This window comes from Anopheles darlingi, chromosome 3 (genome assembly GCF_943734745.1).
Source record: "Anopheles darlingi chromosome 3, idAnoDarlMG_H_01, whole genome shotgun sequence".
Taxonomy (NCBI): Eukaryota; Metazoa; Arthropoda; class Insecta; order Diptera; family Culicidae; genus Anopheles; species Anopheles darlingi.
The window spans coordinates 30,218,439-30,230,888 of record NC_064875.1 but is presented as its reverse complement, the minus strand read 5'-3'; the positions used below and the strand labels follow the sequence as shown (position 1 = coordinate 30,230,888).

The window sequence follows — 12,450 nt, the reverse complement described above, 5'->3', positions numbered from 1 at the left end:
AGTGTGGTTAAGACGAAAGATTCCGTTTTTTTCCTTGTCCAAATTGTTCTTATCCAGTTCACGGTTGAAAATTCGCTTAAAAGAACTGTTCAAATACGCAACATCTTCCATACTACTACGTCCAAAAAATGCACTTATGCTGACGAATTTTACAGTATTCGAAAAACGTAAAAATGTCGTCTTTAGGAAGGGCCTTCGGAAAAACAAACCCAGTGTGAAATGGTGCATTATCGTGATCGAGCTCTGACGCGTTTGAGATGCAAAACATCCTTCAAAATGTAATTGGCGGACATGTTTGATGTGCCACCATCATCAGCAATGTTTCTTGTTGGTAATCGACGGTTTTCCAACACCAAATCGTTTATTTTTGGGAAGTGAGCTGCATTGATTGACGCCCTGGTGGGCATTCTTCCTCTTCAAAACGTTCCAGAAGCCTTTGCACCACTTGTTAATATTTTTTTTGACCTATTATCGTCACCAAAGCAGAAAAAATATATTTAATGCAAATTTAATGCGAAAAACGAAGAATTCAATTTGAGTAGTTCACAAAAATAATAAGCAGCTCAAACATTAGTGAATATTTTTACCTAAAATTTGTCATGGTTGTCACTAACAGTGCTAACAACCGTCAAAAAATAAAAAATTAAAGATATCTCTTTGCGCGGGCAATGCAAGAAGTATATTTGACACTTGCAAAATAAAATTCCTTTCGTGGCCTGACGCTTGAAATAAAGCTTCGCAAATCGTCAAATCGGCAGCTAATGAAAATTTCTTAACAGTGAAAGTTGCTGCAACACGAGGCTGAAAACGCTGTCTGTGTTTTTACAACGAAATGCAATGCACAATGCACATTATCTGCATTATCGATCGACCATCGTGGTCTTGGACACAAACCATTTCTAATGTATCCACCACCGGCACCCGCCCATTAGCATTGTTGCTAACACGTGAACAACACACGCTACCAAAACCGGGCACGCCATACAACCCGACGACCTGGCCAGCGCCATTACACTCCCGAGTGCCAGTGCACTTCGCACAACATTCCGACATTCAAATGAGATATTGCGGGTTCGAAACAGGTATATCCAAAGGTATGCGCGTTTTCCCTTTCGACGTCGTCGTCGTCCCGGGCAGGAGAGAGAACTTTAAACATGATTTGTTTACAACGGTGGGTTTGGTGAAAATGGAAAGTATTTTGATTTGATTTCTTTAATGCCGGGCTCCCTCTATCTCTGCCTTAGGAGCAGGAGGAGGAGGAGGAGGAGATGAAACCAGGCGCCACCAGCGTAACTTTCGCATAGTTTATGCTCGTCCATCCTCTAGCGGCATGCGGCATGATTGCAACAACTAGACGACGACGACTCCGACGACTCGTCGGCGATTCAATTCGTGGTGCTCTAATTGTATTGCTTTACAGCGAGTGGCAGCAGCGGCGGCAGCGAAGTAAAAGCGAAGTATGTGTTGTGGCTCACCATACAACGTAACCGACGCCACGCGAGTTGCTTCACCAGCGGCCGCGGGTTGGTTGCTGCTCCCGTTGCTGCTGTTGCTGTTGCCGTTGATTGTTGTTGCTAGAAATGATTGATGAGTTCAATTAAACGTTTCACTCGTCGGGCGGATGATGATGCTTTGCATGAGGGTTTTTGGCATGTTAGTTCCCTCCCCTTGCCAACTCCAACTAATTTCTGTTTCTTTGATTTTTTTTGCAGATGACTTGCGGTATCTCGTGTGTGGACAATGCGCTGAACAGGTCCTTCTACAAGCTTGGCCTCTTCATCGGGCGCCATCCGGGCTACTTTCTGATCGTACCCGTCCTGCTGGCGCTACTATGCATGACCGGGTAAGTAAGGGAATCGGAATGAGTCCTGCAATTACACTTCAACCTCCACGGTTCCAATTCAGGGTCGGCCGGTTTACGACGCTTCACATTAATTAACCAATCAGCTGCTGTCCGGTTGGTGCAACAGGGAAGCAGGATATCGAGGGCTGGTGCTTAGGAAGCGTAATGTAGACAGGCCTTTAGAGGTCAAGTGGAAGAGCAGTGAAAGCGAAACGTGTATTTTCGATAAAAATACCAGCTTCATGAAGCAGCAGCAGCAGCGCGCTCTGCGCGTCTAACATGAAAACTCTTTGGAGAAACGGACATTTTGGGAGAGAAACGAAACTTCCAAATCCTCCTGCTCGATGACTAACTTTCTTCTTCGCTTCACTGACACGTATCCATCATCATCATCTGCGTTGTTGCCTGTTGCTTTGCAAGCGATAAACCACAACGCGGCGTTCGCGTTCGAGTATCTTCGGTAATTGATTTTCAGCTAATGACGCGTCGCTTTGTCGCTGGAACGTCAGCGATTCATCACATTATTGTACTGTACTTATTGTGCCAGAATGTCAGTTTGACCTTTTTTGATTAAATTCTTGTGCCTACGTGCCGCGTGGCGGAGATTCATGATCGGTGCGGTGCTATAAAGTTAATATCATCCTTCCATTAATGTGTGACACGTAGAGATTTATTGCCGACCCCCCGTTGCTGGGCCGTGGTTTATGATTCATGCGCTACGTGCCGCTGTTTACGACAACCACGAGGCGTTGTTTGCTGACTACCTGGAGCGCAGGAACTTCCCAAAAAAAAAAATAATAACAAAAAAGTGTCAAACCGTTAACCATTCTTGTTATTGCATCTCGTTACAGCTATCAACAGATCAAATACGAAATCGACCCGGAGTATCTGTTCTCGCCGATCCGCGGTGAGGGCAAATCGGAACGTGCCATCGTCGAGAACTACTTCAAGGTCAACTATACGCACCGCTTCAACGTTGGACGAATCACTCGACCGGGTAGGTTTCTGTAGCAGTGCAACTCAACACAGTTTTGCTCAGTAACAAAGTAGCCCTCCTATCGCTGGCTGGTTGTCTGCCACCGCGCTGTTACAATCGATTGACAGGTTACTCAGCTGCCGTGGTTACCGGTTGCTATGATCGATCCACTTTTCCATCCCCTTATCCAGGCTCCAGGAGCTTTTTGCATAGCCCCTGGCCCGTTTATCTTTCGCGCGCACTTTACTTTCTATTGCAACTCAAGATCTGATCTGCTTGCAGCTCTGAACAAGCAAACGAAAAACCGGCTTCAGGTGGCCACCGGGGCATAGTAGTCATTACGCTGGTTGCTAAATCGCTAGAAGCAAAAAGCAAATTACTGCAACAGCGTTCTCTCTGTATGTGTGTGTGTGTGTGTGTGTGTGTGTGTGGGAATTGCGACCTGCTGCTGGCAGGCATCATAAACTGCCGTCTAGAATCAGCTGGCAGTCTGTTGCACCCCCGGAGGGGGAAGGCACCGGCATGGCGTGGACCTTATGGTCAAGGCCGTAGGAAAATCAAATGATCCATAGCGAATGAATGTTCAGCTATATGGTAGTGTGCTCAGCGTACAGGTGCTTTTCTGTGAATAATCACAATATTTATGGCCCTTAAATCGAGCTACGTTACGCTTCATTGGTGTATGTACACCAAGCCGGCTTATACCAAGAATGGGCAGCTACCTGATTATGGTTTGTACCATCCTTGACCGAAGGGATCAGCGGACAAAAAGTTCTTATCATTTATTGTTTTACTGCTCAGCGGTGCAACAACTCTGCAAAACCAAACGCTATGGATAAAGCGACCAGCTTTTGGTGAATATTCCAGCCAATGTTCATGTAACAGCATGTAGCAAAAGATTTGTCTTTTTACACAGAAAAACCATAAAGTTACGGGACTATTTGCACCTCGAATACCGATTTCTATATTAAGATTGAGGTTCGTCGCTTACATTTGGATGTTGAAGTCTTTTGTATATTTTTCCAAAGCGACGATGCAAATCAATGGTTTTCGCTCCAATTTCTAAATATAACAGTAGAGTTGGCATAATACCAACTTAACACAGTTTGATTTGCTTAAAACAGTCCAAATTTCGATCGTTTTCACGGTTTGCATCTAGGCTAAGAGAGCGAATGCCACATTCCAATGTGGCCTAGCAGCCTTCAACGCCCGGTTCGTGAACTAGGAACGAACAGATAGACAAACGCATGCATGCACGCACGCTATCGCGTTGATCGTTAATCGCTTTGCAATACGCCATCGGTGGTGGCTTTTTGGTGGCTGTCGGATACCTGCACGATTCGCACGTTCCCAATAAGCAGCAGCCCCTCCTCATTGACCACCACCCCCTTCCTTGGTTTGCATAGTATTATGCACGCTTATTAGTCCGCATCCAACCCTTGTAGCAGGAGCATTGTTTTGTTGCGTCGTCGTCGTTGTTGTTGTGGCTGGAGGCTTAGTAAGGAAATTAATTTTTTAAACCGATTCACGAGCACGTGTCATCGATATGCCATGCGCATGACGTAAATTGGGAAGGTGCTAAACATGCCGCGAGATGCATCTCGGCGCACGTCTGAGATACTAGAACGGAGCTGGAGGAAGATAACGAGGAATAATCGTCATCACCAGAGAGAGAGAGAGCAAAAAAATGAATATCGAGCCCGTGCCCGTTGGGGCGTACAAATTCCTCCAAAACGATTGCATTGTGAGATGACCTGTAACTGCCAACGGGTATTTAAATTACGCGAGCCACTACAATCTATCACGTGTTAACGTGATTAACATCGTACACGAGCGCCACCGATAGCGGCGAGCTCGAAGGAGGATGTGTAACGCACTCGATCGTCGATCGCAATCGAGTGATCGAGAGTGATCTTCGAAATTGTTCATTTCCTTGGACTTTTGCAACAGCTGCTGGGCCTGCGTGTTTCGATCGTGTTCTAATAATAACTGTAGCGATCACAACAGCGCGATCATCGGCAATAATAATTATGCAATTTAACGGACTACCTCACGCATTTTTTTTCGCGAAAGGATTTTCTATTGCGATCTGTGATACAAACGATTGACTTTGGCGGCCGTCAATCGGTTCCGTAAAAGATAATCACCACAGAGAGGGGATCTAACCTCAAACCAGAAACATGTTCGTTGCATAGAAAATGGATTCCGTTACGGGACATTCCAATTTTGCGTCGCAATCACTGGACGAGTTAAACTGCTTTGCACAAGAGTTGACATTCAAAAATGTTATCAATCAAGTTCCCAAAACCCACACAAGGGGCTTGCATCCGGCATCTACAGCCGACCGGCCGGCCTGTTGGTCACCACCTTTCGCATCCTTGAAAGGCCGCAGCCGACAACTTTCGAACTGGCAGAACACCTCAAACAAATCAACCAGCGACGAAGCGAAGCGCGAAAATTGCGATCAAAACCCCATGGGACCGCGTCCTTGGCCGCGAGCTCCAAAACCATAATCGAAAACGGCCCGCCTGTTAATCCTTCACATTAGCCCCAGTTTAGGCCAGACCCCCCCATGCAGGGGTTCTGATTATTGTCGCACACACACACGCAACTAATTCACGCGAAATGGCGTATTTTTCATTCCGTCAACAGGACGCTTCGGCCGAGTGATCGTCTATTCGAAGGACGAAAACAACAAAAATCTACTCCGGAGCGACGTGTGGCGCGAGCTGCGACTGCTGGACGGCATTATCCAGAATGCGACGGTGCAGTACGATGGCGAAACGTTCACCTACCGGGAGGCGTGCGCCCGCTGGGAGAACGAATGCTTCACGAACGATATTCTCAACCTGGATAAGATCATCGACGAGGTATGATCGCCGCGATAAGTGCGAATGCGTGAACTGAGAGCGCACTCGTATTAACAACATCATGTTTTTTTGTTTTGTTTTTTTTTCTTCTCTATTTCACTCACACGCGCGTTAGGTCGAGGCAGGCGATCTGAATCTTACCTTCCCGGTGATGTTCAACCCGGTGACGTGGGATGCGCACGTGTTTCCGGTGTTTTTCGGTGGGACGCAGGTGTCGGAGGATAACATCATCATCTCGGTACCGTCGCTGCAGCTCGTCTACTTCGTGACGGCCGACTCGAAGCGCCAGGATGCGCGCGGTGCTGCTTGGGAGGAGGCCTTCCTCGAGGCCGTCGGTTACGCCGAGGACAACGGGGTCTTCAAGTACATTTCGGTAGCGCGCTTTGCATCGAGGACGCTCGATCACGAGCTGGAGCGAAATACACGGACCGTCGTGCCGTACTTTGGTTCCACCTTTATTCTGATGATACTGTTCAGGTAAGTCTCCTGCTACGCTACGGTTACTACGATGACGTCATTGACTTTTTTTTATTTGATTTAACTTTAAGTAAGCTCACTTCTTATGTCAATATTTACAACGTCATCGACAATGGGAATGGGAATTAGGATTATTAATATGGGTTCTCTCTATCTCTCTCTATCTCTTTCTCTCTCTCTCTCCTTTCTTACAGTGTGGTGACCTGCATGATGGGTGACGTGGTCCGCTCGAAACCCTGGCTCGGCCTGATGGGTAACGTGTCGGCCGTCATGGCAACCTGTGCCGCCTTCGGTCTAGCCATGTATCTGGGCATCGAGTTCATCGGCATCAATCTGGCGGCACCGTTTCTTATGATCGGTAAGTGTCTTGCCTCACGGCACCTGCGCTAATTGCGCCCAAAAAGAGATTGAAATTGAGGTCCATTCGAGCCCGACGAGACCCGGGGAGGGGGTGAAAGAGAGATCCTCGGTCGTAGCTGTCGTAACCCCAACCATCATGGATGGACTCGTAACTCGCTCGCTAGTTCGTCTAATCTGCGGACTTTCCTTTTTATCATCCGCACTAAAAGGCACTACTATGCGGCGGCCACGCGATAAAGGCGCAATCATTTCGAGTGATCGATCATCGGAATCGATCCGATCACAGCACTGAAGAAGCGACTCACGCCTCGAGGGTCACGCGGTTCTGTAGTCAACGACACCGCCACGCCACGATTATGGCGACCATGGCCACCATCGTGGTGTGTGTGTGCGCAACAACAATGAATGTCGGACAAACATTCGCTTCGGGGTGGCACTATAGAGCGCACTCTAGCATGGCGCTTGGTTGATGTGTAGAATACTAACTACTTGATTAAGCCGCCATAGCACAGCAAGTACACCTCGCGAGTGCAGCTTTCAAAAGATTCCGATACCCGCTTGAGCTCTCTGCAGGAGGTTCAGGCCACGTCACTTGTCTTGCTTTTGTCGTCTTGTGTGCGATGCGATCCGTATTGTTCCTTGCGTGCGCATTGCTCGCACACACGCTCGACCTTTGCTGCTGGTTTTGTCTGGGACACTTAGTAGCCGACAGACTCCACGCCACGCCGACTTGGACTATCCGCTATTAATCATCGACAATACAGCAGTAGCAGAAGTCGCAGTAGGCCGTGTATGATTTGTGTGCTGTCTTCTCTTCTAAAGATGACAGAGCCCACTGCCTTTGGTTGCTTCCTGGCAAGCGCACCCCCCAGCGAGAGAGAGAGAAAGAAAGAGTGTGAAATGATGCATTAATTAAATATTTGTGCAGCCAATTGGCCACCCCCCCTTGTTTGGTGTCGTTTGCGCGCGCCTGTGTGTGTGTGGCGACTTCGGAAGAGAGATATCATTAAGGAAGTTGTATTAGGTAACGGTACGATGAGCCACGCGCGCCTACGTCCGTACCGATCATAATGATCGCATTTGCACCTCCGGATTGCAAATTACATATCAATCAGCAGCCCACACATGCGCACACATACACGCACGCACGCACGTACATGCGTGAAAGCGGAAGCTGAAACCGGATGATCGCACATATCTATCCGTACGCCATCCGCTCTCAAGCGCTGTTTCAAGGTATCAGAGCTTCAGGTTCCTCTTTTCCAAAAAAATATTATCAAACGCCCAATAATGACACAATCTGGCGTCTGTGGGGGAGGATGGAGCATTGCATGACTAATGCACGGCACGGCAAGCATATTGTCTTGCCTTCAGGGGTGCGTATAGAAGGTGGAGCGCGAAATGAACCGAAAAGCCCGCGAATTAGGCACACGGAGAAGAGCTCCCCTTTCGCAGCCCCTTTTCAGTGCACTGGTGGTCTGTCGACCCCCTTGGTAGACTCTTAAAAACGAGTTGCATAACGTGTGCGAGTTGGGAAAGTCTACACTACCCCGAAAGACGTGTGCGCCAAACACACACAGAGAGATAGAGAGAGAGAGATAAGTGCACGTAAGATAGAAGAAGAATGCAAAAATATTGAAGAACGAGAGTGAATAAAGGAGAGATAGAAAGAAGAGAGAGAGTGAATGAAAAGCAACGCAATCGAGAGCAAGAGGTGCTCTGCAGAATGTTGGCAAAAGCGGGGGCATGCAGCATCAACGAGCGGGGAGGGTGGTTGCCTGGATTGGAGAATTCAAACAATCAGCATGACCATTGCACTCAATTGCTGGCAATTTGCTGGATGGCCGAAACCACCACCAGCACCAGCACCACTAGCATATACTACACCACTTGCCCCGGCGTTGCCCAAACGGTGTGCGCACACTGTGGAGACAATACGCGGGTGGTGTCGACCCCCCTCCTCCCGGTCTAATGGCGAGTGTGGCGAGTCAGCTAATGCAATAGAAAAAAGAAACCCATACACCACCTCCACGCGCACCGCGTCCTAAACCGAAAGAAAGCATTGCTTTATGCTGCAATCGCACTGGCGTCGACGACGCACGGTCTTTGGCACGGTCCTGACAACAGGTCGATGCAATTCCAACACCCCAACACGTCACTCGACGAGTCGCACAAGAAGAAGAATCAATCAGGCAATAATTTCGGATGCGATGCATTGCACCAAGAGCAATGATCACCAAACACAGCCACGCGAACAGCCACGAAATGTGCGATCTTTTCTGCAACAAAAGAGGATCTTGCGGTGCGGCCATGATCCGGCCATAAGTGACGACGCACAGAGGATTAGTTTGAGGCAAAAGCTGGCTAAAAGTCCATAAAGCTTTTAAATGTTCTAAATATGATTGATAATCGATGTAAAACAGTAAAAAAGAGTATTTTGTTGCAAATTCCAACACATACGAACAAAAAAAAATTATCATACATCTGTTCTCTCTTTATTTCGCTTATATCAGCAATCTCTTTGGGGGGTCGCCTACTTATGTAGTTGGGCTTACCCTAAAAAATGTCTAGACTCAGTCTAGATTGCAACTATTTATCATTAGCCATGTTGAATAAGAAAGTCTTGAAGAAAGGCTTGGCTAGAAATCTGCTTTGAATAGGCAGAATTTTCTTTCAAATAACTTGTTTTCTTCAGAAGGTTACTCCTAAAGTAGTGGTAATGTAATATTCTAGAGACCTTGCTCTTTCAAACGGTATCTGAATTTTGCCGGGTTTTTGAGAAAACTAAAGTTGAAAATTTTCTCTTTTTCATATGGTTTTGGGAAAGTTCCTTTTACTTTAAAAACTATAACTATTTTTATACTTCATACCACAAAAAGCACTACAAAATATACTACGAACCGCGTAGATAATCATCAATACCAAAAACATGCTGTTATCTTGACTGTAACTCATTTTGTTGAACAAGAATGGCGCGATGCACCTCGCTCAGCCATTTGTTCACTACCAATTCACAGCTAAAAATGGTAGCTAATCGAAAGTTTATCATCATTGATTGAGTTCTGTATGATAGTGCTATTATCTGTAGAAAGTTTTAAAATTATTAGCAAAGCAAAATTTGAAACTAAGAAAGAATCTACTTTAGTCTTTTGGCCAGCTTTTGACTCGTCTGTGCGACGCCAGTGAGTCGATGCCAGTAGTAGCCGGCACCTGTTTTGCAATTCGGTGCCCGCTGAATGAAACGAAACGAAGCGACGCCGCCAATCGTTGCGGTACTCGAGACGCCATACTAGAGACGTTTACGCCTCACTCGACATGATTTATGTCCCATCATCATCATGATCGCGAGATGTTACAATACCCGCTGCTATCAACAGATTTAGGTCACGAAGTTCGCCAGCGGCGACAAGTGCGAAATAAACTAGAGGAGTGCAGTTCTTGGAGCCCCCCTCCTAATCACGTGTCCTTAGCTGGAGTGAAGCGTAACACAGCACCCATCCCAACCTTCAACATTGAAATGCGCATCACATCCATCATAGACCTACCAACGTCTTCAGCAGCAGCAACGGTGTAAGCGCGCGCCTGTCTAACCTTCACCAGCCGTGGGGACTCCAATGGAACCAATACCAGTTTACCTGGACCAAACGGACCGAACGGACTCCTTTATCGATAACGCAGAGCCGCGAGTGCCAAGGTGCCTGGTCTGGCCTGGTAGTAGTACTAGTAGTAGTTTGCCGGCTGAAGGCTGGTCGTTAACGGGCGCGCAGTTGCCCTGAATTAAGTTGGTCCATGGTCCGATTAGCTTCCGCATGGAATGGTACGGTCGAGCAGCTCGCGATCACCTCTCAAGTTTCCGGTTCCTCGAGACTCCCCCATACGATCACAGGGCACCAGCACACACTAAGCACCGGCAAATGCCCTCAATTAGGTTAGGAACGGAACAACGTGTGTACGATATGACTTTGAGTGAGTCGAGTAAGCTTGTCAGAACTTGTACCAAACGTCTGGTCTGGTACAAACGTCCTACAAGATCCTAGAAGCTCGAGGTCTAGAACCACTCTTGTTGCGCTCTTCCAACGCACGTACGCAACGAACTTGTGCAGCGTTGCACAAGAACCACAGACCACCCCACAAGCGAAGAAGAAGGTGAACCCAAGGCGATCCCCTACACAGGGTTTCGCAAACTTCTAATCAACTGATCACCAGCACACACACACACACACACACGCATGAACCGGACACACCGGATCGGTAATTATCTACGTCTCGACCGAGAACCTCCGGAAATATTTCAACCCCTTAGTGCCATGAGTGATCGTGAGGCCCTCTACTGCCTACAGGCGGGGTCCACCACAAGCACCTTGGGCTTGGGCACATTGGGATTGCTGAATTTTGCCAACGGAGCGAAGGTGATTACCAATTCAAACGGTACGCACTCGTGGGGCGAGGGCTAGGAGTGACGAAACCGTGTCCCCCGTCCGTGGTCTGTCTGTCCCCGTTTGAGGCTTCCAAACACCGATCCGTTTGGTGCTGCGATCGTGATGTGCGATCTGTGCGTGTGTGTCGTCGCCACTGCAGTACGCCAAGTGCAGGGGTTGTTTTGGGTTGTTTGATTGGCCATCGACTATTTCAACCAGTTTCAACTGGCCGCAACTAGTGGTCACGTACGGCAGTAGATCGGCAGTAACTCGCATTTGCAGCACTGATCGCAGCCAGTTGGCTGTCGCTTACCTTACGGATCACAAACACAAACACCAACGTGGCGGCGCACTGCTGACGCTGGCGATGGCCGCTTGTTGGGGATTATGTCATGCCGTGTGGCCGAGTGACAGCGACTTGGAATTATCAATGGATTGGTACGGAACGGTAGTTCCGTGCCGTGCCATATCATACTCTAGTAACAGCATGGAACAGTTAATATTTGGCCGCTAGTTTTTAATCATTCCAGCGCGCCTAGTAGGTCACTTTGCCAATTCTGTTGACAGCGTTTTAATCATAGTAGTCTGTTTATTTAGGGGTAAATTTTTTGTGAAAATTGATCCACGTCTTCAAAAGCTATGGAACGCGAAGGCCAAAAAAAATCTGCACACTTACTATTACAACTCGATTTGGTTGGAGAAAAACCGCGAAAGTCTTAAAATTTCCAAACTCAACTCAAAATACCATGCGTAAACGTTACTGGGGGACTTTTATCTTGATTCTAGCAAGATAAAACAGCCGAAAAGTGCAGACAAAATTGAGTCGACAATCCTGGGATCTCTCAGCGTGAATCCACCAAGAAAAACTCACGACAGTCGACATAACAGTTCAACAAATATGTTCAAGAGAAGTTTTAAGGTCGTATCATACCACAAAATAGGCAAATAGGACCCTAGAACACAGCTTGAATGCCCAAATCCGTGCAAGGAATCTGTATGAACAAGTGTTGACCGAATTCAATCCATGAATTTTGATGTACGGTGGATTTATCGCCAAAATTGTTTTCACCATGGGGGCAACGTTCATTCGAAGTTTGTGCAAAAAAGACTGACTAGAAAAAAGTATTTTGTTCCCCATTTCTCCACCAATGATTCTGTGTAAATTTGGCATGATTTAGATAGCTGTTCTTGCTGAAGGTATGGCGTTAATGTTTTGTATTCAAATTGATCGATTGATCCACACAAATGACTGGATTTTCGTTCCATCGATTTCTATTGAACAATTATCAAAAAGAATCTTAAAAAGTATATCAGAAATGTTTAAAAACTAACTCGAAATGAGGGTGCTGTGCAACAAGAGCACAAATGAAGGGACCCACAGTACTGTGTAAAAAATTTTGTGTGATGTCAAAGTAAAAGTTAAAAACTGATAATTTGCATCAATATTTCTTATTAAAGGCAATAAAAACAACCTACAAAATGAAAACAATACTAAAACCACTCGTT

At 46.9% G+C, this 12,450-nt stretch overlaps 1 protein-coding gene across 1 annotated transcript in view; it reads left to right on the top strand.

Annotated features, from left to right (window-relative positions):
- LOC125956805 (patched domain-containing protein 3) overlaps nucleotides 1-12,450 on the top strand; it is a 51,057-nt gene that overhangs the window by 20,233 nt on the left and 18,374 nt on the right. The window contains exons 3-7 of the mRNA XM_049689015.1: nucleotides 1,713-1,843; nucleotides 2,695-2,840; nucleotides 5,472-5,689; nucleotides 5,805-6,166; nucleotides 6,361-6,524. Coding sequence (XP_049544972.1) covers nucleotides 1,713-1,843; nucleotides 2,695-2,840; nucleotides 5,472-5,689; nucleotides 5,805-6,166; nucleotides 6,361-6,524 — 1,021 coding nt within the window. The remainder of the gene's footprint in view (nucleotides 1-1,712; nucleotides 1,844-2,694; nucleotides 2,841-5,471; nucleotides 5,690-5,804; nucleotides 6,167-6,360; nucleotides 6,525-12,450) is intronic.